This window comes from Plectropomus leopardus, chromosome 3 (genome assembly GCF_008729295.1).
Source record: "Plectropomus leopardus isolate mb chromosome 3, YSFRI_Pleo_2.0, whole genome shotgun sequence".
Classification (NCBI taxonomy): domain Eukaryota; kingdom Metazoa; phylum Chordata; class Actinopteri; order Perciformes; family Serranidae; genus Plectropomus; species Plectropomus leopardus.
In genome coordinates this window covers 8905450-8933213 of record NC_056465.1, presented here as the reverse complement: position 1 = coordinate 8933213, position 27764 = coordinate 8905450, and the positions used below count along the sequence as shown (strand labels likewise).

Genomic DNA, 27764 nt, shown 5'->3' with positions numbered 1-27764 from the left:
TAGTACTGTATTTTTGATGTGACATTTACCTTATTTGTTTGATTTTGTGTTTCAGAAGAGCTTATGGGACACTATCAAAAACAAAAAGGAGGGTGAAAAAGTAGCAGCACCCAGAAGAAAGAAAACAGAACAGCCACTGAAGATGGCAGCCAATAAAACCTTTCAAGTATCCCGACAGCCACAGTACAGACGGGAAAAGCCACGCAGCCCGCTTGCCTCCCTCAATGAGGGCAAAACTATCAGAGAGAGGTCCCTGTCCAAGCGTAGTCCCATTGACGACTACTCTCAAAAACCAGAGGAGCAGAAGGCCTTGAATCCTACCCAGAGGCAGCGGTCTCTGGGCTTGTTGAACCAGGAGAATATCCAAAATGTTCAGAGGAACTCTCCTCTTGTCCTACTCGTCCCAGCCGGAAAGTTGATGGACTCTGGCAACGTGTCTGCCAGCCCAGATGCCTCGGTGGGCAAACCTGAAAACAGAGATCTTAGCAAAATGCTCAACAGGACGCTGTCACCAATCGGGACACCAGAGATGTTTAAGAAGCTCATGCCACGTATTCAGTCAGATAGCCCACCTTCTGTTACTGACAAGTCTGACGTTAATGCTGACAGTGTGTTAACTGGAACCCCAGCTCTCTCTTTGAAGGATGCTCTAGCCCTTATTGACTCCGATCTGAGCCACTTAAACATCAGTCCTCGGGAGAGTAGCTCCAGCTGTGGCTTTTCAGATTCACTGGAATCAAAGAGTGGGAATCATGGCAGTGGACCTGAAGGAAATGTCCTCAAAGCTTTGCCTGATAGCCCACAAGCTTCCGAGTCCAATGAGCCAAGACTGACTTTCTTTGTCAGCAAAAAGGTTGTTGTGAGTGATGTTGTTGTGACAGAGGTCGACGATGCTTCGGAAAGGGTCAAAAAGGCCTCTTTTACCTCTGCCACAGTAACCAAGGGCAAAGCACCTGTGGAGGTAAACCTTTCGAGTGGACGGAAAATAAAGAAGTCAAGAAGGAGGCTGTTAGAGAAAACACTTGAGCTGTCTGATGGCAGCAGTCATTGTGAGTCTGGACCAGGCACTCCAACCCTCCCCATTATAGACTCAGACACAGATACCAGGGGATGGCAGAACTCTGACTCTGCCAGCTCCCTGTGCGATGACCGACATTCAGCCCAAGAGTTCACCTCCTCCTGCGTGACTCCACAGCTCAACAGCTCATCTACACCAATCACCTTCCCCATTATCTCCCCTCCATCTATGCCCCCTGCCCGCTTCTCTTTCCCAGCCACTTCCCCACCTCACATGGCCTCAGCTTCCGTCGCTCTTACTGTCACCTCTCCGTCGCCCCTGGGTTCATCTTCTCCTCTTCACCACAACCTCACTCGCATTTCTCCAACAGCTTTGGCACCTCCGTCAGTTGAGGAAGACTTATTTCCCATCCACATGGCAGTGAAGAGCAAGAAGAGGAAGAGTGAGGAGTATTTGAAAAGTGATGCGAAGATTGAGGACGTTGGGAAAAATGAGCGCGTTAAAAGGAGTAGGGTGGTACCTGGCAAACCCGGGCCCCCGAAATCAATCCAGGAGAGAAGAAGCGTGTCACAGAGACAACAGCCGAGAGCAGCAGGTGAGCAGATGTGAAGTATATTCATGTTGGATGTTACATTATGTGATTAGCTGAAAGACACACTCGGATGCCAGTTAATTAGACGTACACCTGCTAAAACAAATGCAGTGTTGTTGAAAATGTTTTTTAACTATGCTAAAATTCTAATTTTGGAGTATGGTGTTTGTGATGCTGTTGAACTGTATTGCATTATACAAAGAGGTGTTTTTGTTGTGTCACTTACCCTTATTGAAATACATGGGGTCGATAAAATAAACACTTGTCAGTATAAAATGATACAATTCAGGCTATGTGTACCCAATTAACCTACAACTGAGTGTGTAAAACTTGAATGGTGTACTGCACATACCATAGTGCATCATGCATGCTTCTCCATTCTACGCAGATTTATCATTTATGTTTTTTAGATGTCCTGCTATGCAGTAATACAGAACTAAAGCCAGACAAATGAGAGAAACAATCACAAAACAGAAATAACGGCAGCAGCCCATCCCAGTATGAATAAATGCTGTTTGAAGAGTGTTTGCGGTAAAAAGAGAATTTTTTGTGATTTCTGTATTTTTTTTTTTGTTTTTTACCAATTTAGCATCACAATATAAAGGTCTTTTAGGAGTTAAGGCCATAATTAAATGAGATAATCATGGCATTTTTAAATATTTCTCAACTGTTGGTTGTATGTAGTTTCATCCTAGATTGAGTCAAATTTTCACACCAGGCTTTGCAGATGGGCATTAATAGAGATCACTGAAAATTCTTTAATATCTATTTCCGAAAGTATTTCAAAACTTATGGCTGGGCAATTTATTAATATCAGCATATGAGAATAGATATCTTCTTAGATTTGGAGTGTCATGAGTGTTGTCTTTTCCTTGTTTTAAAGGCTGCATTAAATTTAAAATAATTTGATTTTTTTGACTGTTGTAGCTGCTCTATTATTTGACTTCACCCACTTAGTCATTATATCCACATTAATGATAATTAATGAAAAAAGCACCAATAGTAAACCCCATGATATTGTCAGGATATCAGTTTTTAGGGGGTTGTTTAAATATATTGTGACATAAAATTTAGTCCAAATAATCCAGCCCTATCGCAACTTCTGTGTTAAATGTCTGCCATTTTTCTGGACTCTGTGGATTCACTGTGATGCTTTTTCTTTAGGCTCGGCCCGATCAACATCATCTCTAAAGACTACGAGGTCTGTTGTTCCTGCACAGGCAAAGACATCGAGCTCCGGGCTCAACTCACGAGGTATAAAATGATGTATAAATGCCTTAGGAAGACATGTAAGAGACCTAACTGCTGTTCTTAGTGTAGATCTGTCTGGTAGTCTTACTAAAATAAATATGTGGAGAAATTCCAAATGACTTCTTTCTGTTGCAGTCGTCCAGTCTGTGAAGCCATCTGGTGCTCCATCAGTGAAGACCAAAAAAGTTGTTGCTGTTGCGCAGTCAAAACTGACCTTTATTAAGCGGGCACAAACAGGTATATTGATGGCCGAAAATTGTATAGTGTGTGTTTGTGATCTGTATCAAAAGCCATTTTGCTTTTGTGTATCTTAAACTACTTTTTTTTTTTCCTAGCCATCCCGAGACACCCGATGCCGTTTGCTGCCAAGAACATGTTCTATGATGAGAGGTGGATCGAGAAGCAGGAGCGGGGATTCACGTGGTGGATCAACTACGTCCTCACTCCAGATGACTTTAAAGTCAACACCGAAGTCGCTAAAGGTAACAATCATTTCATTTTGAGAAACTTATGCATTGTCTTTGAGTAGCTTCCAGATTAGTCACAGTCACATTTATTACAGTCTGAACACTTTGGAATCTTTATTTAAATGAGTATAAAAGGGACTGTAAAAGTTTTACACATCATTTTTCTCATTTGTCTCTTGTGCAGTGAATGCTGTGTCCCTCGCCATGGGCAGTGATGACAAGTACAGTGTGCCTAAAGCTCCTACCAAAGAGGAGATGTCCTTCAGCACCTACACGGCCCGACGCAAGCTAAATCGCCTCCGTCGCTCAGCTTGCCAGCTGTTCACATCTGAGGCCATGGTCAAGGCTATTCAGAGGCTGGAACTAGAAGTTGAGGCCAAGAGGCTGCTCGTCCGAAAAGATCGCCATCTTTGGAAGGACATTGGTAAATAGACATTATATCATGAAACTTGCCAGTGCATGGTTTTAACCATTTGAAACCTGTGCAAATTGGCTTTATTTCTTTGAAAAATATGGGAAGAAGGCAAAAAACAGCTTAAGGAGAAATAACCCAAAAATTAAAAAGAAATTAATACAAATAAATAAATGTATAATGTATATAGTATTGTACATATATAATATAGAATACAAGAAAACTACCTGAAAATTAGCACAAAAAATGAAAATGAAAATTATGAATATTTTCTGGAGATTTCTCCTTAGCTTTTTAGAAACAAAACAAAGCAAACCAATTTGCGCAGGGTTCAAAGGTCTTAATACTTGTGAGAGGTGTCATAGTGCAGCACAAGAAAAGTGATGTCTGTCCAGGTTTCAAACAGTTAAAAAATGCTCTGAAGTTGTGATTCAAACTTTGGAGAAGCGTTAAAGTTTTTTTTTTTTTTTTTTAGGTGAACGCCGCAAAGTCCTCAACTGGCTTCTTTCATACAATCCCCTGTGGTTACGGATAGGGCTCGAGGTACTTTGAGAAAACAATGTTTCTCTCTGCTTATCAGCTGTTGTTTTTTGGTGTAGTTAGTTTTTTTTTCTATCCATGCTCTGCTTGCTAAATACAATGCTGCTCATTCTCAGACAATCTACGGGGAGTTAATTTCATTGGAGAGCAACAGCGATGCCGTGGGTCTGGCTATGTTCATCCTCCAGCGGCTGCTCTGGAACCCCGACATCGCTGCTGAGTTCAGACACGCCAAAGTGCCTCACCTTTACAAAGACGGTAATTTAAGAGCATTGGTGTATTTGTGTTGTCTGAGCTGGATACTGTGTTCCTGTTCAAAGCTGCAATCATTTTCAGGAATATTCTGAGGTGGAGACCAGAGACTCTCCACTACTTTCCCTTAAACCTCTTCTGTCATATCCGCATCAAGCAGACAGAAATCCCTTCTGATGTAAATTACAAAATGAACAACTTTGGTGTTAGTTCAGCTTTAATTAAGTAAGTTGACTTGTTAGTCTTTGACTGACAAAACTTTTAATTTTACCTTGACAACACAACAACTATGACATTTTCAGCAGATATCTGAATAACATGTAGCATCTCAGTCATGTAGGTATTTATGCATGATAATAGAAACCATTATTAATGATGCACTGAATAATGACATTATGCACAAAATCATGAGTCAGAAGTCATTCATAACTGAAAGTAGAATGCAGTGTGGTCAATGAGTTGCTATTTCATGGGAAATCTGCCCTGTAACTGTGAAGCTTTATTCAAATGATGTTGCAAGATGTGTACTTTAGAGCTGCAATTTACGATAATTTTCTTTATTGACCTGTAGATTATTTGGGCATTCGGCACTTTGCTCATTTAGTCTCTAAAATATATATTTTTTTAAAAAGTGAAAGTTGATCATAATTTCCCAGAGTCCGAGGTGACGTGTTCAGTTTAGGGTTCCTGCAGATCCTTAAAGAGTCTTAAAAGGTACTGAATTCATGAATAAAAAAATAAGGCCTTAATTGGCATTACAGTCTTAAAGTCTTAAAAATGCTCAGACATGGGAGATAGGATTTTCTCATGTTTTTTTCTACTGACGAAATGTCAAATGATTGCTAACGTATGTTTTTGTTAAATAATTCAATAAATCTTTTTTTTTTTTACTAATTTTTTCCAACATCTGGTGTAGATCATCTAACATTCAAATGATGTAAAAAAGCAAATCCCCACATTTAAAAAGCTAGAAGTAAAGAAGATTTTGAAATTTTGCCTAACAGTGACAAAAAAAGAGATTAAAATCAAAACTACCCACATAAATTTAATTTAAAATGATGTTAAACAACAAGTCCTCACATTTTAAAAGCTACAACTAAAAATTTTGCCTTAGAAAAACAAAACAAAAACATAAGATAAATTCAAAACCTGGAAACATCTTTCCAGGTCATAAAAAATTATAATTTTTCAAAGAGATTCAAAGTCATTTATAGGTCATTGTTAAATGTATCAAATTCCTAAGCTTGATTTTTACTCCTGAAATTTTTCCAGGAATAGTCTGCAAAGTTTCTGACCTCACCAAAAATTCGCATTTTCTTTTTTCGCATTTTCTTCCTATTTCTTTCCTTGAGTCCTAGCAACTTTCAAGCAGGTAGTTATTAAAATTTGATCTGATCAGAGTAAGGGCACCTTTCCTTCTGAGACATTTTTGTGATGAAAGTATGGGAATTCATATGAAAATATTAGAATATCCTTTGTAGTGTAACAAAACAAATGTTTTTCGTGTTGTTCATGTGAAAGTTGTCTGTTATGTGCATATGTTACTTAAGACAGCTGTTACATTCTCTGTACCTTTTCTCGGTTAGGCCACGAGGAGGCGCTGTCTCGCTTCACTCTGAAGAAGCTGCTCCTGCTGGTGTGTTTCCTGGACAAAGCCAAAGAGTCCCGGCTGATTGAGCACAACCCCTGTCTGTTCTGCTTGGATGCAGAGTTCAAGGTATGTCATGGCTTTCCCATATCATCAACAATGCAAAGAAAACTTTACAAAGAAAGGTCAGAAAAATAAGTAACATATAAATCTATATATCTTTAATATCTGTTTTAAAAAATAATTTACCAAATGCCTCTCATATTAACATCAGGCAGATCATCATATTTTAAATTACAATAAATATTTGGGAAAAATTGTCCTTAACCCCCTATGTTTTTTGTTTGTTTGCTTTTTTTTGGTTATTGTAAAAGTAGCCTTAAATTTCATTCCTCGTGGCATTCATATACTCCTAGGAAGTCATAAATCTAACATGCCTTGATCTGTAGGAACTCTGATCTCATTAAAGGCCAAAGTTATAGCCATATGACAATATAAAACCTTTATCATTGTTCTTTAATGTCATTTTTGTATTTATATTTTGTCTCAGATCTATTAGCATAGCTTTTAGACCTGATGCTGTGCATACTAAATTTAGGAGGATAATAAGGTTCCATTTTAGTATATAATAATGAAGATATAAAAGCTACAAGTTTCAGAGAAATGGAGAAATTGGTTTCAGAAACACTAAGTCCAACCATTGTTCAATCAGGGCTTAACTGTATGTGACAAATTTCTTCTGACAACTGAAGCTGGCGGCACAGAAACAGTCAGTCACATCATTGAATCTGGCAGAGTGTAATGATACGAGTATCATGAGTGCCATACTGTGTTAACTTGTGTAAATGACTGATGATTTTACCTCCTTGGCCTGCTACTTAATTAATTTGGGAGCTGAGACCAGCACTTAGACTCTGTATGAATATTTATACACTGATCAGCAGATGGGTTTAAATAATAGCAAAATTACCCCATTCTCAGAATTTTGTTGTACCAAATCTTATTTTGAGTTATTTATTAATTCCTTTAGGATCCGGCTCTGTAGGTTGCAAATGAGAGGACGTTATAAATGTGTACATAAAGTCTACTTTTATATCGGAGAGGGAAAATGTGCACTGGTGTTCTTAAATACAGCATAGCAGAGACCCGAAAGCCATCCGTAAGTGAACCTCACATTCCCTACTCCACCTGTTTTCTGAATTTTAATCAGTCATTCAACATAAAAATGAGACCTTTTAACATTGCAGTGGTGGAATGTAACTAAGTATATTTACTCAAGTACTGCACTTAAGTACAAATTTGAGCTACTCTTGAGTATTTCCCTGTCATGTCACTTTTTATTATCCCACTACATCTCAGAGGGAAATATCATACGTTTTACTTCATTACATTTATCTACTTATAAGAGATGATAAAGTGTGATATATTAGTACTTTTTAAAAATAATTTTGAGTTTTCTGGGGGATGTTTCTTTTTTATTTTTATTTCTAATAACTTTGCATTTTGTTGAGGTTTTTCTTCTGTTGTTTTATTTATTTATATTTTTTGTTAATTTTTTTGCATGTGTTTTTTAAAAAGAATAATTTTAGTTTGTTTTTTTAGATGTTTTCTTTTTTTCTAATATTTTTAAGGTTGGGCATGTTTTATTTGTTTTTTTTTTAAATGTTTTTCTGCATTGGGTACTTTTACTTTTAATACTCTTAGTATATTAAGTATATTTTTCTGATATGATGTCTTTTTATTTACTTTTATTAAGGTAATATTTTCAATGCATGACTTTTACTGAGAGTAAAAGAGTATTTTCACTGTGTGGTATTCACATTTTTACTGGAGTAAAGAAACTAATGATTGTGTGCCCTCTCATTAGATTGTTTTGCGTTGTATTAACCTCTGCCATGCTGTGTGTTTTTTCTTTACAGACGAGCAAAGACCTTCTCCTGGCCTTCTCCAGGGACTTCTTGAGTGGAGAGGGGATCCTCCCACGGCACCTCAGCTACCTGGGGTTACCCGTTTCCCATGTTCAGACACCGCTAGACGAGTTCAACTACGCTGTGAAGAATTTGGCTGTTGACTTGAAATGCGGCATCCGTCTCGTGTGAGTGAGACATCCTGAATTTTAATGTGGTGCTCTGATCTCTCTTGAGATGTTCATGTTTCTCAGAGGTCAGGCTCAGCTACATGGCAGGATCCCTGCTGCTGGGGAGGGATTCAGTGTTCAGCAGAGCTGTTTCAGACCTGGGATTTCCTCACTGACAGATGATCTCTCTAACTGCCCTAACAGTATTGCTCTCTGATAATGGTTCAATCTCATATATGTTTGTGCCTCCTTTAGTTTATTTTTTGTACTTCTTTTCTTCAATGCACAGAAATGCAGGCTAAATAATATATAGACAGTACATGGAGGACAAACTGGAGTACATCTCTTCTCCAGAAATTCAACTAGCAAGCTTTGACTTGTTTTAGGATAGACTTCTTCATGTTTTTTTCCTGGGATTTAGAGACTCAAGTGTCAAAGGGCCTCACACTAGGAATTTAAGGTGAAAAGAATCAAAAGATCGATTTGATAAAACCATCAGGAAAAGGGCAGACTTAAACTCTTTGAAACATAGATCAATCGAAGTTTCCTTGTGCAACATTCAAATGCCTTTCACAAGCATTAAAGTATTTGAAACAAAGAGAAATGGTTTGATTTAAAAAAAAAAAAAAAAAACATGGAGAGAAAAAAAATGTGCATCTTGGCAAGAAATTACCCCCAAATTAGCAAGAAATAAGTGAAAGTGAGAAGAATGACCTGAAAAAGAATAAGAGAAAACTGTAAAAACAAACAAACAAAAAACAGGGAAAAATGTAAAGAGAAATTTGTATATATTTATTATAATTCTATATTTACCTTTATATTACAGAAATATATTTATATATTTTTGGCACGTTTTTAGGTAATGTCCTTGTTTGTTTTTGTATTTTACTTTTTTTTGTGCTGATTTCCAGGATATTTTCTTTAACTTAACTTTTACTAATTTCTTGCTATTTTTTGGGTCATTTCTTGCAAAGTTGCACATTGCCTCCTTCATATGTTTTTGAACGATATCAGGCCAATTCGCTTGGGTTTCAAAGGGTTAAGGGATGGTTTAGATTTATTGAAAAAGAGTGAAGTTCTTAGTAGGTGTTGGACGGCTCGCCCCCAGCTTACAGAAGCTGGCACGAGTGCCAACATGGAGGCTAAGTGACACACTGTTGCAAAGATGTTTCAATTTTCTTTTTGTCAAAATGACTTAGGCTCTTCTGCGTGCAAGTCCACATTTCTGATGTTGTAAATTTTTAAACCTAACACTGCACCCCAAAATATTCTAACTTTACACCAAAATGCTTTATTTTATACTTGGATACTGTTCGCAAAATGTAACTTAACTCCCTCTAATAACCATATTCCTCCATAAAACCTAACTCTGCACAAGGCCGCTTATATACAACTTACTTATATTTACCTGCAATAACTGAATAGGAAAAAGAGGATTTTTCTAAAAATCTGCCTTAAATTTGGTGAAAATGTATCTTGAAAAGTTTTTAAAAAGCATGAAAGTGTCTGATACCCATAGACAGAGGGTTCTGTCTGTCTCTCTGTCTGTCTGTCTGTGTAATATCTGTGGTTGTATTAGGCCATTGGGAGAAATGTTGGTAATCAATTAGCAGGATTAGACTCATCACAGAATTGGCATCAGAGGATCTATATGTTTCATCTGCAAACCGTTTATCAAGTACCTTTCGAGAAAATAGTTAACGTCAAGATATACAGTATATTAATGATAAAATATAAAATTTACATGATTGAAGATAGAGTGTGTTTGCCTAAACTGCCCACCCCTTATTGGAAAGGCAGGGAATGAGAGCTAATTAGTTAAATAATCAATACTGAGCTGCTTTTGCATTAAAATCAAACCTAAGGTGCCAAAAGGATGTCTACCCAAAAACATGTAGGAATGAAAAGATTCTTGATGTTTTTATAGATTTAAATTTAACTCTTTTTGTATGGAAAGGTTAAAAAGTGGTCATTTAGCATTTAAGCAACATTGTTTCCTGCAAAAAATTTATTTCCTACTGCTGTTTTTTTCAAAAATGCAGCAGCTGATTAACAGTGATGTGTCCTTGTCTCTAATAATGTAAACTGTGATCAAACCATCAGTGTTCATTGATTCTATAGGATAGGATTCTATAAGATGTCAAAAAGAAAGACAAAAAAAGAATTTATGCATCATCATCATTATAATTTCTGTCTTTTATGCTGGGTTTGCTTCCAGGCGTGTGATGGAGCTCCTCATCCAGGACTGGAGTTTGTCTGCCAAGCTCCGTCTGCCAGCCATCAGTCGCCTGCAGAAGGTCCACAACGTTGACGTTGCTTTGCAAGTTCTCAAAAGCAAAGGGGTTGACCTCAAGGATGAACACGGTAATTATGATTTTTTTTTTCCCTTTTGGAAAAAAAAAACTTTCCTTTTATCAAACAGCAAACCAGAGACGCCCAATATGAAAGAACATTTGTCCTCCATGAATGAGATTTAATGTTTTTTTTAGTTCCTGTGTGATGTTTTCTTCCACAGAGGTGTTATATATTCAGTGTGTTTTCGTACAGGGTGGTATTTCACGCCCTTGTGACACTCGGGAACGAACACCTGCCATTTCACTGCACACCTTTTGTGTTTGATCACAAACAGCTGCTGGTGTACAGCTCCACAGTGACATAATTGGATTGCTTTGCCCTTTATGTGACAATCTGATTGTTTGTGTTGTTGCACTTTTGTGTGAGTGAACATGTGTCAGAGTGAATAAGCAGGGCAGGATGAAAGGTACTGTTTTAAGCCATAAAGGAAATTAGAAAAGTAAGCACAATAACTTTGCTTGCTTAATCAACATACACAGAGAAAAGACCAGACGCTATGCTTTAAATCAGCATTTTAAAAGACTAAACGGTTTCAGCAACAGCTGTGTTTTAACAGGTGATACAATCAGTAATGAATAAACATGAAATGAACGGTCATTTAAGGCTGCAACCTGCATGATTTTATCGTCATCAGGTATTTTGGTGAAGTTGAAAGTTCATCACTTATTTCTAAAGCTCAAGGTAATGTCTTCCAATGATTTTCCAGATCATCCTTTTAAACCCCAGAATAATCAATTTACAACAATATAAAACAGAAAGCTACGGAAAATCCTGACATTTGAGGAGGACGAACCAGAGAGCGTTTGCCATTTTTGCTGAAGAAATATTTAAATGCGATCATCTGATTTGGTTGACAGTATTTTAAGTTCTTCTTCAGATAATTTAATATGTAAAAATACTCTGCCATGGTAAACATTTTGTTTAACATGTTTTTCTCACATTAAAAAGTAAACAAAACAAGAATAAAAAAAATCTGAAAAAGGGCTGAAAGCAGATCTGCTTTCTCACTCATGAAAAATTTCTGGATCTGGCCTCGGACTGCAGTGCTACAGCTAAGTGTGGAAATAGGTCTGGCTAACAGAAGACCGCTAGGTTGATCAGTGACAGAGCACTGTGCATTAACATGGCTAACTTTAGCGTTAAAGAAAACACTGGAGAGATGTGCATACATGTTTGAGCCTCAGTCAGACCCAGACTCAGATGAGGAGTCTGTTGTGCACCAAAATTGGCGACTAGCAGACATATGAGAATTAAAAGTGTATTTATTTTTTGTCAGCTTGCAGACAGTGGCTGACACGGGGTTAGTGGTGGTGAAACATTGGCCATACAGTAATGCGCTGAGATGTTGTGATGTAAAAAAAATACTGATAGACCAAGGTTTTGTGATATTATGTTTTGTAAAACACTGTCAGTCAGCATTATAATTAATAATTGATGTGCCAAGATTCTACAACATATTGCCAGTGTAAACACAAAGAACGTGGGCCTGTGAAACAGGTCATAAAGGGCACACTGCAAAAAAAATAGCAATATATATTATACTGGCTTCTGTATTTGTGACATACCTAATTGTGCTTGACAGGAAGGTGAAAACACCACCTGTCAGTATAGTCAAGGTCAGGCATTTTAGGGGATGAAATCATAAGAAAAACAGATTTTTTTAATTGTCTGAAGGGGGACTTAAACCATTGTGTCTTTATTTTCAGGCTCTAACATTGATTCCAGGGACATTGTGGATGGACACAGAGAGAAGACCCTGAGCCTCTTGTGGAAAATTATCTTCGCGTTTCATGTGTGTATCCAACTTCGTTTGCAGTTGCTCACTGGGGCACAAAATAGTAGTATTTTTTTTTAACCTGTGGAAGGAGTTGACTGATGTGCTGTTATTAAATGATCTGTCAAGGTGGAGGTGATTTTGGACGCTGATCAGCTGAGGGAGGAAATTGGCTTCCTGAAGAAAACCTGGAGGACCAAACAGAGGCTGGCGTCTCTGAGGGCCGATCGGGGCCTTCAGCCAGGTCCCGCAAAGACCACGGTGCCGTATGAACACAGCAGCACTAAGATCACCCTGCTGATGGACTGGGTCCGAGCTGTGTGCGACTTCTACAATCTGAGTGTGAGTTTGAAATTATTCTGTTTAGCTCATGGCCAAAGAAAATACTTTTTCCTCGAGGCAACTACACTTCTCTGGACTTCCACTCTTGTCCAACTGTCACAAAATGTCTCACAAGTCCTTCTTTACAGAAACAGTCAACAGAGTGTCTTGTCTGTCTGTGCAGGTGGAGAATTTCACCGTGACATTCTCGGATGGCCGTGTCCTCTGCTACCTTATCCACCACTACCACCCCAGTCTCCTGCCAGAGGAGGCTGTCAGTCATAGCACCACACAGACTGTCGAGTGCTCACCGAGGGGTCGACTGGAGCTCAACTGCTCAGCCAGTGACTCTGACAACTCCTTTGACTCCTCACCGACAGGCTTGAATGGTACTTGTCAGCTGTGTCTTCAGTGCAATTGTCTGCTTGGATGCACTTTAAAAAAAAAAATAGTCAAGTGGAAGTTTATACTCTTGTTCACTTGTGCATCACGCAGGCATTTGTGGTGCATTAAGGTGTGGAAAACAGGGATAAGATGTCTGCAGCAGTTAGGGAAAAAAGAGAAATCCAGAGAAACTTAAAGATGCTGAGTGAGGAATAAACCAGAATTTTATGATAACATATTTCATACAATCATTGCATTAGTTAGGGATTTTAGTTGGCTTTATCTACAGTAAACCCGCCTTTGGAAACTCACTGAAAAGTTAAAAAAAATTAAATCTGGACAAAAGTTTTAATGCTTAATGTTTTGCACCCTCTCTATTAGTTTGAAGTGAGCAGCATGTCATGGCTCAAAACCTGAATGCATGTTTGTAAATTTGTGATTTGAGAGTCGTGATGTGATGACAGAGTGTTATTTTTGTGAACAGGCCCAGACTCACCATCAGTGAAATTCAAAGAGCTGCTAGAGAATGAGAAAAACAACTTCAGACTGGTAAACACTGCTGTGTCTTTCCTGGGAGGAGTTCCTGCCATGATAAACCCAGCTGACATGTCCAACACCATCCCCAATGAGAAGGTGAGACCACACAGAAGACCCTCTCCACCCTCTTTGGCCAGATTATCAGATGCATATCTGTATGAAGCTGCTTAATATTCTGAGTCCACATTACCAATGTGTACATTTCACAGATTTTGCTTTTGATTTTGATGATGGAAATCAAAAGCTCATTAAGACTGATTCTCAATTTATAATTGAAATCATGACACCCCTAATACTTCATGAGGAAAAAAGTAATCTGGGATAATAGAAATGGCTGCTCTAAATGCATAATTAAATCTTTTTAAACTCTGTAGATGGAAAAAAATGCCACAACTTTCTCCACTTCTATTTTTTTCCAGGTTGTGATGTCTTACCTGTCCTTCCTGTGTGCTCGTCTTTTGGACCTGCGGAACGAAACCAGAGCAGCTCGGGTCATACAGGGCGCCTGGAGGAAATACAGATTAAAGAAAGATCTGCAGGTCTACAAGGTTGGTTCAATGTTTGGTACGGCTGCAAAGTGATGGAGTTTTAATCATCACTTATAATATTTATTTATGTATTTGTTTTTTTATTTTTTAGATTTTTATAAAAGACGTATACTGTCTGTATATGGGGCACCAGCTCTACCAGGTGAGCTACTGAGCGCCCCATATTTAATTTATTTTTGCAAATTTAACTCTGTAATGGGTAAGCTCATTTTAGCCATTTATGTCTAAATGGTACCAGAATTAATCTGTCACAGTGTTGATGGTTAAAGTTAAAACTAAATAATGCCAGTTTCAGGATCTACATAATTTTTTTTTAAGTTAATCCCGACACTGTTATTTGTGACTGTTAACAAAATATGAAATAAAATACATTTTAAGTGTAGATAAATTTAAAAAATGCTGTGCAATAATTTTTTGTATTTAACATTTCCTCATATTTAATGATTACATTGCAAATATCTATTTATTTATTTATTTGTGTAAAACTGTCAACCACTGCCCTGTCTTTGGATTATTGAAAGTTTTAATCAGGTGCACAAATGTGAAAAATCTTATCATTTTTAATGATATTAAAAATGATAAGATTTTTTTTTAGTTAGTTTTTCTTTTAATTATTATTTTATGACTAGTTAATATTAAAATAATACAGACAAAACAAAAAAATGCACGATAAAATGAAAAAAAATGAAAAAATATATCAAATAAAATGGTTACATATATATGAGATCAAAGGAAATAAATTAACTGGTCATAAATTTTATTACATAAAATGTTTAACTGATAACTCAGTCATTTAATAAGTCATAGGATACATTTTACCATCAAAGGACGCAAATATTGATTGATAAAAATTGATATTGAAGTGCTGTAAGATAAAGTGAAAATGATATGACAATGTAAATACTGATGAACATACAGAGAATTGTCACCCGAAACAGAAACAGAAAAACTAATATAATATTAGTTTAAATTATATTTTTGGAACAACAATAAGTGTATCTTGTTTCTTGTTTTTTGTTTGGACACAGGAAAGAAACAAGGCTGCTATGAAGATCCAGTTAGTTGTGAGGAGTTTTCTCCAGAGGCGCAGAGCTAAGAGGCAAGTCTTAGCTGCCACTGTCATCCAGTCAGTGTGGAGAGGTTATGCAGCCCGCAACAGGCTGAGGCTACAAAAACAGGCTCAACGTCGGGCTCTGCAGCATGAAGCAGCAACTGTCATCCAGGTAGGTGTTTAACAGCATTTTTCATCCTGACACATGTAATAAAGTCTAACTGACTAAGTTGTACTTGATAAACTGTTTAGTAGAAACAACAAAAAAAATATGTTTCAGCAGTATCAGGTGTTGATGGTTTTGACTTGGTGATCTGATTTAGTTTAGATTCAGTAGTTTAAGAAAAGTTTGGCGAACATTTGTTTTTTTGCTCGAGTTTTAATATGTGCCTGTTTTGTTGCGGCAAGGACACGTGCTTCAGTAATAGATTGTTCTTACCTTGTCCATGCAGGCTCAGTGGAGGATGTTTTCATCCATGCGGGCTTACCAGCGCCTCAGGTACTACGCCATCATTGTCCAAGCACAATGGCGAATGAGGAGGGCGGCCTCTGCTTATGGAAGAATCTATTGGGCGATGACTGTCATTCAGAAGCACTTTCGAGCATTGGCTCTGGCAAGAAGAGATCGGGAACATTTTCTCTCCCTTAGAGCTGCAGCGGTGAAAATACAAAGCGGGTACAGAAGATGGAAGACCAGGAAAACAGAGAAGGAAAACCATGCTGCCAGAGTGATACAAGCTGTGTTTAAGAAATGGTACACAGACAAAATGACTAAAAGAACTGCCGCTGCTGTTCAGATTCAGTCCTGGTATCGAATGCAGAGGTGTCTTCATCAATACAGGATGATCAAGAGAAGCACTGTGCTTATTCAAGCCTTGTACAGAGGTCATGCACAGAGGCGCTGCTTTCAGACATTGAAGCTGCAGCAGCACTCGTCTGTTGTCATTCAGAGAGCCTTCAGAGGCCATGTTGTCAGAAAACAGGTGGCGAAGATGAAATGCGCTGCGGTCATAATCCAGCGCTGGTTCAGGGCCTCTGTGAAAAGAGACATGGAAAGGCAAATGTTTTTGAGGATGAAATGTGCTGCCATTACCATACAGGCAGCTTATCGTGGGAAAGTGGCTCGGGACTTGCTGAAAAAACAACACAAGGCTGCAACTGTAATCCAGGCAGCTTTCAGGAAGCACACTGCCCAAAAGCGCTACCTTGTCCTGAGAAAAGCTGCTGCTCTGATACAGCAAAAGTACAGAGCCACGGCTTTGGCTCATAAGACAAAGAGGGATTACGACACTCTTAGGAGTGCTGCACTTGCCATACAAGCAAACTGGAGAGGCAGAGCTGACAGGCAGAGGATAGAGAAGCAACATCAGTGTGCGACACTAATACAGGCTTGCTACCGTCGGCACAGAGCGCAAGCAGAGTACAGGTCCATGAAGGCCTGTGCTTTGGTCATACAGCGCCACTTCAGAGCTTATATGGCTGGAAAGGAGATGAGGAGAGCATTCCTGTACATGAGGGCAGCCTGCATTACACTCCAAGCTGGATTCAGAGGCATGAGAATTAGGACAGAGCTGAAGAAAAAGCACCAGGCAGCAACTGTCATTCAGTCTTCAGTTAGGAGGTTTTTATGCAGGAAACGATACGTCCTCCTACAAAGTGCAGCAATTATCATCCAAAGCCGATACAGAGCTCTTCTTGTCTGCAGGGCGCAGCAAAATGCATACAGAGAGCTAAAGCAAGCTGCGATAAAGATACAAGCTGTCTACCGGGGATTTAGAGTGAGAGATGACCTTACGAAGAGGCACAACGCTGCCAGAGCAATCCAAGCTCAGTTCAGGATGCACAGAACACGCATGGCTTACCTTGCCACCAAGTGTGCTGCCATCATTATTCAGGAACGTTACAGGGCCAAAACACTCAGGGAACGACAGATTCAGAGGTACAGGACAATGAAATCTGCCGCTGTAGTCATCCAGGCAGCATATCGTGGCTACAGAGCCAGGAGGAAGATCGCAGTGATACACCAAGCTGCTACAATCATTCAGAGAAAGTTTCTCACCTTTCGGGAAAGGAAGAGGTTCCTTGCTCTTAAGGCAGCAGCTTGGGTTTGTCAGCAGAGGTACAGAGCACTGACCATGACAAAAAAAGAGCATTTGGAGTACCTGTCAAAGCGCAGGGCAGTCATTTGTCTGCAGGCAGCCTACAGAGGATGTAAGGTCAGAACACAGTTGCGCATCCAGCACGCTGCAGCTGCAACGATTCAGTCTCACTTCCGGATGTACCAGCAGAGAACCTACTACAAGACTCTCCGCAGGGCTGCCAGTGTTTTACAAGCACGCTACAGAGCCAACAAGAAGATGAGAGAGGAGATGCAAAGCCTGAGCGCCAAGAGAAATGCTGCTATTGTCTTTCAAGCTGCCTTCCGTGGAATGAAATCCAGACGAATCGCTAAGCAAAGGCATCAGGCTGCCAGTGTTATCCAGCGAGCTTACAGAGCCCACTGTGAGCACAAACAGTATCTGACCTTAAAATCCTCCGTCCTCACTATTCAGCGAAAGTATCGGGCAACTGTAGCAGCAAAGCAACAAAAGCAGAAATACCAAAAATTGCGCAGCGCTGCTGTCAAGCTTCAGGCAGCATTCAGAGGTCAGCAGGTCAGAAAGGAGGTTGCTCTTTGGCATCAGGCTGCCACTGTGATCCAGTCTGCATTCAGAAAGCACAGAGAAGAAGTCAAATTCCAGGCCATGCGTCTGTCTGCCATTATCATCCAGAGACACTATCGCTCCTGTATTCTTCAAAGGAAAGAAAGAGAAAACTTCCTAAAAGTCAGAAATTCTGCCATTGTTCTTCAGGCAGCATTCAGAGGTCATCGTGTGAGAAGCAGTATCGCCAAGATGCACAGGGCAGCTACTGTCATTCAAGCAAACTTCAAGAAACATAAACAGCAGTCAGCCTTCAGGAGACAGCGCTGGGCAGTGTGTGTCTTACAGCAGAGGTTTAGAGCTCAGAGACAGAGAAACATTGAGGTAAAACATTATCAGGAGGTTAAAAAAGCTGTCATTAATCTACAAGCTGCACTCCGTGGAATGAAATCCAGAAGACTCATCAAACAAAGACATCACGCAGCCAGTGTTATCCAGAGAGCTTACAGAGGCTACTCTGAACGCCAGCAGTATCTAAAACTGAAATGTTCCGTCCTTAGTATTCAGCGAACATATCGAGCTTCTGTTGCAGCCAAAGCACAAAGAAAACAATACCTGGAAATGCACAGCGCTGCTGTCGTCCTTCAGGCAGCATTCAGAGGTCAGCAGGTCAGAAAGGAGGTTGCTCTTTGGCATCAGGCTGCCACCGTGATCCAGTCTGCATTCAGAAAGCACAGAGAAGAAGTCAAATTCCAGGCCATGCGTCTGTCTGCCATTATCATCCAGAGACACTATCGCTCCTGTATTCTTCAGCGGCAAGAAAGAGAAAAGTTCCTTGAAATTAAGCAATCCAGCATCACTCTTCAGGCAGCGTTTAGAGGCTGGTTTGTTAGGAGGGACATAAGGCGACAAAACAGAGCCGCTGTTGTGATCCAGTCGTGCTGGAAATGCTCAGTACAGAGGCGCATCTTCCAACGGAAGAGAGAGGCAGCTATTAAACTTCAGCAGTGGGTCCGGGCAGTGCAGCTAGGCAGATTGGAGAGGAACAACTACACCTGGATGAGAAAGGCTGCCATCACACTTCAGACACACTGCCGAGTCTGGATCTCAAGACGACAGGTAAAAGATTTTATTTAAAGTTAGATCTTTTTCATCTCTGCTTTCCAGATAGCCATTATTTTCCATTCACTAACATAGAAAAAAAATGGTTAAAACATAATCCAGTTGCAGCTAACAGGTTAAAAAGCTTAAACAAAAAAGGATATTTAAATTGCATGCTATTGTGTTCCAGGTACTTGAGAGAGCCAAGGCAGAGAGGAGGCTCCGTTTTGCATCCGCTGTCTTCCACCATCTGAGTGCCATAAAGATCCAACGAGCTCTGAGAGCCCACCGGGCTTTGGAGTCGGCCAAAAGACAAATCCATTCTGTCATCACCATACAGGTACTGCGACACACAGCCAACAATGCAAATTTCAAAACAAAATCTGCAACTCTGATGAATTTAAGGAGTCCTAAGAGCTCATTTTTGCAATGATCTCCTTGTATTTTTCCCCAGCGATGGGTGAGAGTGAGGCAGCAGAGGAGACGGTATCTAGAGGACAGGAGGAAGGTGGTCGTAGCCCAGAGAGTGGTCAGGTGCTGGTTAGCCCGTCGCCACAAGGCTGCGTCTGTTATCCAGCAGGCTGTCCGCAAATTCCTCCTTCTTAGGCGCCAGAGGAGGGTTCAACAGGGCATCGTCAAAGCTCAGGTACTACAGTCACACTTCTACAGCTCACACTTTTTCAAGCATGTCTGAAAACAGTACTGAGGTACCCATATGAAGATTGAGACAGGCTGCTTTTCTTAGGATGCTTTCCTAACATTGTGATGGAGGACCAAATCCACAGCCCTCTTTCTGTATAGAAATGTGTTCAAAAGCTGTCTGAGTTCAACATATCAAATGAGTATCTCCTAAAGTTAGTGTTTGTAGTCCAAACTTCCTTCTTTTTGTCATTGTGCCTTCAAAGCAGCTTAATACTGTGTGGGGAAACAGGAAATTTTATTTTGAAGACTTACTTTTGAAGATATCTATTTGATTTTACTTATGCAGACAGCACGGAAATGAGGATTCTGTGCCTCATCACTTCCATTGAAAGCAAATTTGGAAATGTGAACAGAATCAATGACTACAGTAAACAAAAAAATGTTTAATGTTAATATGGGCACACGAGTTTGCTTTATAACAGACTTGACAAATGGTGTGCCTACTCTTTCAAGGTGGGAGTTGACACTGGGCCAAATTCACAAACATTTCTTACACATAAATCTTATGTATGTAAGTGTTGGTTCTCTGTAATCAAATGTAAAACTGTCTCAGACACATGATGAAGGCCAGTCTCTCTTAAAATACATAAATGTACCCCTTTTATCTTTAACCAGGGTCCTCACGGATCCTTAAAAAGTCTCAAAAGGTACTGAATTCATTAATACAGAAATAAGGCCTTAATTGGTATTAAAATGTCTTAAATCGGTCTTTCAAAAGTCTTAAAAATACAAACACAAGTGTTGTTAAGTCATGCTAGGTATTTCTCAATTCTAACCAGATCTGACTTTTTCACTTGACCAAAAATGTAATGTTTTATGTTAGAAGTGTTTGGCCAAAATTGTTCCTAAATCTGTAAAAGGTTGGTACTTTTTTTTTTTTCATTTTAGGTTTTTGTAAAACTTGTCTTAAATTTTATCCAGAATGGTATTTTTTTTAAAAAGTCTTCAAAAGTATTAAATCTAATTTGTCTTAAGTTGTAGGACTTCTGTTTTAACTAAATGTGTCTGTCTCATAATGAATTTACTTTTCCATGATAAACAATGTAATTCCTTATATAGAGAAACTGGGAGTGTAGCAGTAAGCTGTGGGCATGTGCCTGTCGGTCTAGAAGGATTCTGATTCACTAACATTTGCACTATGTTGGGAACAAACTTATTTTATGCACAAAGTAAGAATATTTCTATGCATAAGTTAGTGACAGATGCCCAGTGTCACCACTCTAATACAAAAGTGGATACAAAAGGGACAATTTGTGATTTACTCACCCTTTTATGTCAGCTCAAAGTCTGGTAAAGTTTAAAGTTTGAAGTTAGTATTCTCCAAAAAGTTGTAAGAATCAGTTCCTTGTGTTGCAGATTGGGTAAATAATCATTCCTCAGGGCAGCTCTTGTAGCATAAGTAATGCTGTACTATTTCTTAAGTCCAGTGTCCACTTCATCAACACTTTCTTTTCCTCAGCCATAGTTATTGGTTCTACAGCATGTCAAATGTCATTCATACAGTTTGTAAATACTTGTGTAGGTGTTGCTGGAAAGGATCATAATATTGTTGTGGTGTCACACAAGACATTTTGGTCAATAAACATGAAAAATATTTAAAATAAGGAAATATTATCTCTTCACTCTGATAGTGGACAAAGTACTCAATAAAATGTTTCTGCAGCTATGTATTTCTGACCAAAATTCAGAAAATCTAACTTTCAAACTCGGACGTTATAAACACATGAAGGAAGTAAGACTCCTGAAAATGTTATTTTAGGGACATTTGGGATCAATGTAAAAACAAAATCTTTGGTTTGAGTAGATGGTAGTTTTAAGTCCAAGATGAAGAAAATTGCATTGAGTTTGTAAACCATTTTAATCCTAGTGCAGTTCCCTTCCTTTGACATGAAATTCTAAATATCTTCTGATCTAATGCACTAATTATGAGCAGCTAATTAGAGTTTTTCTTTTAATTCCTTCTTTTTTCCCACCTTCGGTCCATCTCCCTCCTGCTTTCCTCCCAGGCTCTGTGGAGAGGACACCACTCCCGCCGACTGAACGACAATCCCAAGGTGGTGAAGTTGAGACACAACCTGCGTGAAGTCTCCGCCAGCGTCCGAGAGGAGGACAAACTCTGTAACAAGACTTCGTCTGCCCTGGACTACCTCCTTCGATACAAACACTTCTCCTATATCCTGGAGGCCCTGAAAAACCTGGGTAAGTTTTACAATTTCTGATTATTCACCAATATGATGTAACAATAAAACCTTCCAGTTAAAACCTTTTTTGCCATAAAGAGCAAAAAAAGGTTTTAACTTTTTTGCCATAAAGAGCAACCTTTATTGTGGTAAGTGAAGCACAGTTTTTCTTTAACCCATTTTGTTTGCTCTTTATTAGAGAATGAGGCTGCATTTTAAGCATGCAACCAGTAGAGTGTGATGTTGAATTTGCATTGTTGAGCTTGTAGATAAATTCCACAATATTGATGATGAAATATTCATGATTCTGTGTTCCTATTCTGACTTGGGAGTATCAGCGTTTCTATATGACTACATCTGTAAGAAATTATATTCAGTCTTCATTAAAGTAATCAATGAATCCAGAGAAAATAGGAAAAGTTATCACTAAAGAATGATTAGTCCCAAGTAGGGCTGTCAGGGTTAACAAGTTCATTTACATGTGAATAAGGTCCTTACATGAAGACCTAAGTAATCCAGTAATACCACCTAAGTCATGCTAGCTTTTCAGTAACAAGTCTGAATAACACTAACAAAGGTAGGCTAAATTTTGGTTATGGAACAACTGCATGGTCATTTCACAGGAGCCCACTGACCTCTGACCTCAAGATATCTGAATAGAAATGGATTATATGGTTACCAGTAAGTCTCCCCTTTACAGAGATGCTCACAGTGTACTCGTCCCATGCCATTTTTGGCTGTCTTTTAATTCCTAATTAAAACAATCTAAACACTTCTGGGCAAGTTCTGACCCCAACTGTGGCCACTGTAATTCTGCAACAAAGCTGACCAAGAGAAACAGGAAGACGTCTAGGAAACTGCATGAGCAAAAGTTCCTTTTTCTGTTGTGTGTTGTAATAGCAAAAGTGCTTGTGTTTTTGAGATTAGACGGAATGCGTTACATAAGACGGTGGTTGACGTGTGTTCCCAGAATCTAATGTGTGTCATCTAAAAATCCAATGAAGTTTATGTGCCTCATAGATGAAAAAACACTTCTAATACTTGATTCTGATAATGTGAGAACGATCGTTTCAGTAGCGCAGTTTGTCCTTAGTGCTAACAGAAGAGCATGTGTGTGATATGTGTGCGTGTTACGTTTGTGTGTTACATGTGCGTGTTACATATGCGTGCATACACAGAAACCGCCACCAGGCTTTCTCCAGAGTGCTGTGAGCGACTGGTAGAGAGCGGAGCCACCAATGTCATCTTCACACTCATCCGCTGCTGCAACAGGAGCGTCCCCTGCATGGACGTCATCACCCACTCCATCCAGATCCTCCTCAACCTCTCCAAGGTACAAACACAGATCTACTCTGCCCATGTATCTCAGGGTGTGAAACATGAAAACAATGCAAAATATAGTCATTAGCTGATGTTGGCTTCTTTTACATTAAAGCTTGACTTCTCCTCTCAAGGTAGGAAGGCATAAACGTGAGAAATTTACATCTGAGTCATGCCAAGTACGTCACTGCTTGGGGGAGAGCAAAGAATTTGGCTTAACTGAAAATTCAAATCCAAACTGACTAGCCGGGGAACCACATAAACTGAGGGCTCGTTTAATTAGTGCTGTCAGATGTGTCTGGTGCCCGTCGTGATTAGACAGATTTTCAGCCAGCTTGATTTGGATCAAAACAGAGATTAGTCAGGTTTGATGCGATGACTAAAAATGTTCAGACCTCAGTGCTTCATGCAAAATTTGCATTTTTGACTGGTGCGCCCTCTCGCTGAGAAACTAAAGCAAGGGTAAAACTACCTTAGTAAAAAGGAACCCATTAAGGCATTTTCATAAACAACCGAGAGGCTGCAGGTGATGCAGCATTTCCTGATGAAGTACTTTTTTCAAATTCTGGTGGCAAAAATGAAAAAACTGACACACTGACATGGTGTTGAACCTCTGCACACAATAGTCTGTTCACATTTGTTCACAGCTCAGCGTTTGTCCCATGTTTCATTGATGTGATTGGTTGTAGGATTATTCAGTTCCGTCCAGAGGATCTTTAGTCTGCTGTTGATACATTGATAACGCTTCTTGGAAATCAAAAATTAACTAATAGGTCCCAGAATAACTAGCATTTTCAATTAGATGTGGTAATGTTGGGCTACAAGCACAATTATTTAGAAAAAAAACTATTTTGGAAGAATCATCTGTATTAACCAGCATGTTTCAACAAAATGTGATTGTGTTCAGCAGAAAAAAGTTTTGTTTTATGTGTGTTTTGAAAATGTAATTTATTTGCTAGTAGGCACTTAGCTCAGAGTGATCCTTTGTTGATTTTCAGCCAGGTATGTCACTGTGGTGTGGGCAGCGTGTGCAGATGAACTGTGAACTTTTGTTATATCTCTTACAATAAACAACAGAGGATTTTGTGCAGGGTTGATTTTTGATGAATGAAATTATTAAAATGCAGGACAAAATGATTTTTCTGTTAGCCTTTTTTTATTGACTATTGAATTTTGTATGGACTAAACAACAGATAAACAGCATGTTTAACAGTGATCTTCGGAGATGATGGTAGGTGGACTGTTTTTGGATGGAGCCAGGGGGCCTCACTAAGCTAACTGGCCAGCTGCATGTGTAACATATAGATGAGATTGGTATCGATCTTTATTTACTTATTAAACATATCCATTTGATAAGTTCTCTTATGTTTACTACTTGTTAGTTCATGTTACATTAGTAATACTGGTAATGAATAACAGATTAGTATAAAGTACCTCTTCTGTCATAAGAGTAAAGTTCATATGTTGAATGCCAGGGTGTTTAGCTAAGGATGGATGGAGAAGTTCACAGCATTTCTTCAGTTTCTCTCTCGTCTCTCACTTCCCCACAGACTTCCTGTTCCTTTTATATCATCTAATTGAGGTTCAGGCTCAGTTTCTCTTCTGCAAACCAAGTTCAGACTGACGGCTTACATCCTTCTGTATTTGAGTTTCAGTTTAGCGGCTCACGTTCCCACAGTCTGTTGTGCATCATTTTGGATAATGTTGGAACATTCTGCAAAGTCTGCGTTTGTATTCATGAGTTTCAAAAAAAGAGCTTTTTAGCTATCTTCCTACTATAAAATCAGGATTTGCAATTTGGACTGTGAAGCTTTATTAATGTACAAAGAGAGGGCCGGGGGTGTGAGAAAAAGAATGCTAGCACGTTATAAAACATCTTAAAGCCAGTAGCTCATATTGGTTTAACAGAGCTTTGCAGTCATTTAGGTGTGATGCAATGAAAGCTTTAATGACGTGTTTAAAAGCTGAAGTTTCTGCACTGAGAGGTGAAACTGAAGGACAGTGAACCGGAATGAGAGGAGACTAGACTTTGGGACTCTTACTCTCTAATAACAACTGAAGTGAGGAAAGATTTCCTCTTTTCTCCAATGCTGGAAGTCCCCAGTCTCTTTGCATAAGTTTGGGCATTTCATTATTTTATTACACAATGTTTGTTTATTGATTTTTCACTTTGCTTTGTGGACTTTGATTTCTTGACTTGCAAAATAATCAGACTGCCTCAGACTTTCCAGCAGCACAATGATTGTTTTGGATGTGTGTGGCTTTTTCTTGAAAAAAAAAGGTCATAGCATGTCAGAAAAATGCAAAAACAAGCAATTGTGTACTATGTCAAAAAATGTCATAGTATTGTTTGTCATGAAAATGCAAAAACAGTCATGGTATAGTATATCATGAAAATTAAAACAAAAATGTAATTTCATAGTGTTTACAATGCAACCCCCCCCCCAAACAAACATCATAGGTTAGTGTGTCATTATAATTAGAAGTAAAACAGTATAGTATATCATCAAAATGCAAAACAGTTTTAGTTTGTATGTCAAAAAGTCATGCTGTAGTATGTCATAAAATTGCAACACAACCCCTAATAGTATAGTATGTCATCAATATGCAATAATGTCATAGTTTAGTATGTCAAAAAAAGTATGTCTGTGTACTTTCGGGACGTCTCAGGTCTTTTCCTCAGCTTTGTCTGAATCAGAGATTCATTCGTATATTTCATTCTTTATTTGTACTTTCTTTCCCTCACCTCCACTTACTTATTTTGGTTTCCTCCCTCAGTACCACAAGACCATTGAAGCAGTGTACTCGGTGGAAAACTCTTTGGAGACGCTCTTAGATCTCCTTCAGCGGTACCGGGAGAGGGCAGGGGATAAAGTGGCAGAAAAGGGCGGCAATATCTTCACCAAGGCCTGCTTTCTTCTCGCTCTCCTCCTGCAAGATCAGCACCGTGCTGTGGTCTGTAGTTGCTATAACATACAGACTTCTGAACAATATTATCCCAATAATTTAAGATTTTTTTTACATTAAAGTCAGCCATTGTTGTTTAGTAAATTTAATGCAGACTTTTTTTTGCTCTCTCTTCAGGAGGTTATGAAACTTCCTAAGGTCTTGGATAGGATACGCAGTATTTACCGCCTCACCGCTCGCAAACACAAGATGGATGCTGAAAGAACTGTTATGAAACAGAAGATGAACGCATCACTAAATGGGAGCTTTTTCATCCAAGCAACGCCTCGTAAATCCCGGCCTGCGCCAAAGTATGTATATCAAGTCAAGTCAATTTCATTTTTAAAGCCCATCATCGCAAATCACAATTTGCCTCAAAGGGATTTACAAAGTAAAACTGGAAGATAGGTCCACAAAAGAGGAGTCTGAGAGCTGAGAGCTGAAAGCTCTGGGTCCCTTCCTACTTTTGGAGACTTTAGGAACCACAAGTAAACCTGCATTTATCCTGGCAGGATAATAGGGAACTACAAAAGATAAGACAGAGCCTGACCATTCAGAGCTTTGGAAGTGAGAAGGATTTTAGACTCAGTTCTGGATGTTACATGGAGCCAGTGCAGAGAAGCCAAAAAAGGAGAAATATGATCTCTTTCCTTGGTTCCAGTTAGTACACGTGCTGTAGTATTCTGGACCAGTTAGAGAGTCTTTAGAGGACTTATTGGAGCAACCTGATGACAAGGAATTACAATAATTCAGCCTAGAAGTAAAACAAATGTGAGTGCTAATTTTTCTGCATCTTTTTGAGACAGGAAATGCTATATTATATATAATATTTCGCATTTGAAAGAATGCAATTCTTGAACTTTGTCTTATATAAGAGGCAAAAGACACATCCTGATCATAATCACTGAGGTTAAGTTTGGGGCCATGTACACTAACTTCATACACATGCATAAAGCACTACATGTGTCTGAAATATACATACAGTGTATGTTTGCAGTGTTAATTGACATTCTGGTTTTGTTTTTCAGATTTGCACCGGATTGGGTTCTTCGAAAGGACAAACTCAAAGATATTGTGGATCCTCTCAGGGCTATTCAGATGGTGTCAAACACTCTATCCATTGTGTTGTAAATAGACAAGCTTTTTAATTTCGATTTCGTTTTTTCTTTTCTTTTTTTTTCTTCAAAAAATATTTTATGTATTTCAGCCTTTTTTTAAAAATAGCATTTTGATGTTTTCCTTGTATATATTAAAATGGGATTTGTTTCTTAAACATCGGCCAGTTTCATGTATTTTTGTTATATGCTAATATTGTTTTCCTGGCTCAAAGTGAGCCTGAGCAAATGTGGCTTCCCTCTGCCATTGTAAATCAAGTAATCCTAGTAGTGATGATGACTTGATTTATAAAGGCAGAGGAAAGCACAGTTCATCTGTAACCTCACAGGTTATTCGTTGGTTAGTTTGTTGTTCAATATGACAGCATGTTGGTTTTTAGCAGCATGCTGATTTACTACATTCCCCAACTCTATTTAGTGTGTAAGCATTTGCTTAATAGCACTAATCTTAATGAAAAATCATGCCATGTTTTGAACGGTGCACTCCACAAGTGTCATAAAACTGCAAACAGAGTAAAGTATATCATAAAAATGCATAAAAGGTAATGGTGTAGTACAGGGGTAGGCAACCTGTGGCTAACCTCTTTAGCC

At 38.9% G+C, this 27764-nt stretch overlaps 1 protein-coding gene across 1 annotated transcript in view; it reads left to right on the top strand.

Annotated features, from left to right (window-relative positions):
- Positions 1 to 27326, top strand: part of aspm (assembly factor for spindle microtubules) — a 31248-nt gene extending 3922 nt beyond the window's left edge. Inside the window, exons 3-26 of the mRNA XM_042514046.1 lie at positions 56 to 1613; positions 2775 to 2864; positions 2997 to 3098; positions 3197 to 3343; positions 3513 to 3752; positions 4216 to 4283; positions 4397 to 4538; positions 6119 to 6249; positions 8040 to 8215; positions 10416 to 10561; positions 12259 to 12344; positions 12456 to 12668; positions 12832 to 13036; positions 13516 to 13664; positions 13988 to 14116; positions 15145 to 15339; positions 15620 to 18928; positions 19101 to 19250; positions 19365 to 19556; positions 21619 to 21811; positions 22971 to 23125; positions 25891 to 26067; positions 26197 to 26369; positions 27087 to 27326. Of these exons, the coding sequence (XP_042369980.1) occupies positions 56 to 1613; positions 2775 to 2864; positions 2997 to 3098; positions 3197 to 3343; positions 3513 to 3752; positions 4216 to 4283; positions 4397 to 4538; positions 6119 to 6249; positions 8040 to 8215; positions 10416 to 10561; positions 12259 to 12344; positions 12456 to 12668; positions 12832 to 13036; positions 13516 to 13664; positions 13988 to 14116; positions 15145 to 15339; positions 15620 to 18928; positions 19101 to 19250; positions 19365 to 19556; positions 21619 to 21811; positions 22971 to 23125; positions 25891 to 26067; positions 26197 to 26369; positions 27087 to 27189 (8229 nt within the window). The 3' untranslated portion in view covers positions 27190 to 27326. The remainder of the gene's footprint in view (positions 1 to 55; positions 1614 to 2774; positions 2865 to 2996; positions 3099 to 3196; positions 3344 to 3512; positions 3753 to 4215; positions 4284 to 4396; positions 4539 to 6118; positions 6250 to 8039; positions 8216 to 10415; positions 10562 to 12258; positions 12345 to 12455; positions 12669 to 12831; positions 13037 to 13515; positions 13665 to 13987; positions 14117 to 15144; positions 15340 to 15619; positions 18929 to 19100; positions 19251 to 19364; positions 19557 to 21618; positions 21812 to 22970; positions 23126 to 25890; positions 26068 to 26196; positions 26370 to 27086) is intronic.
- The last annotated feature ends 438 nt before the right edge of the window (positions 27327 to 27764 follow it).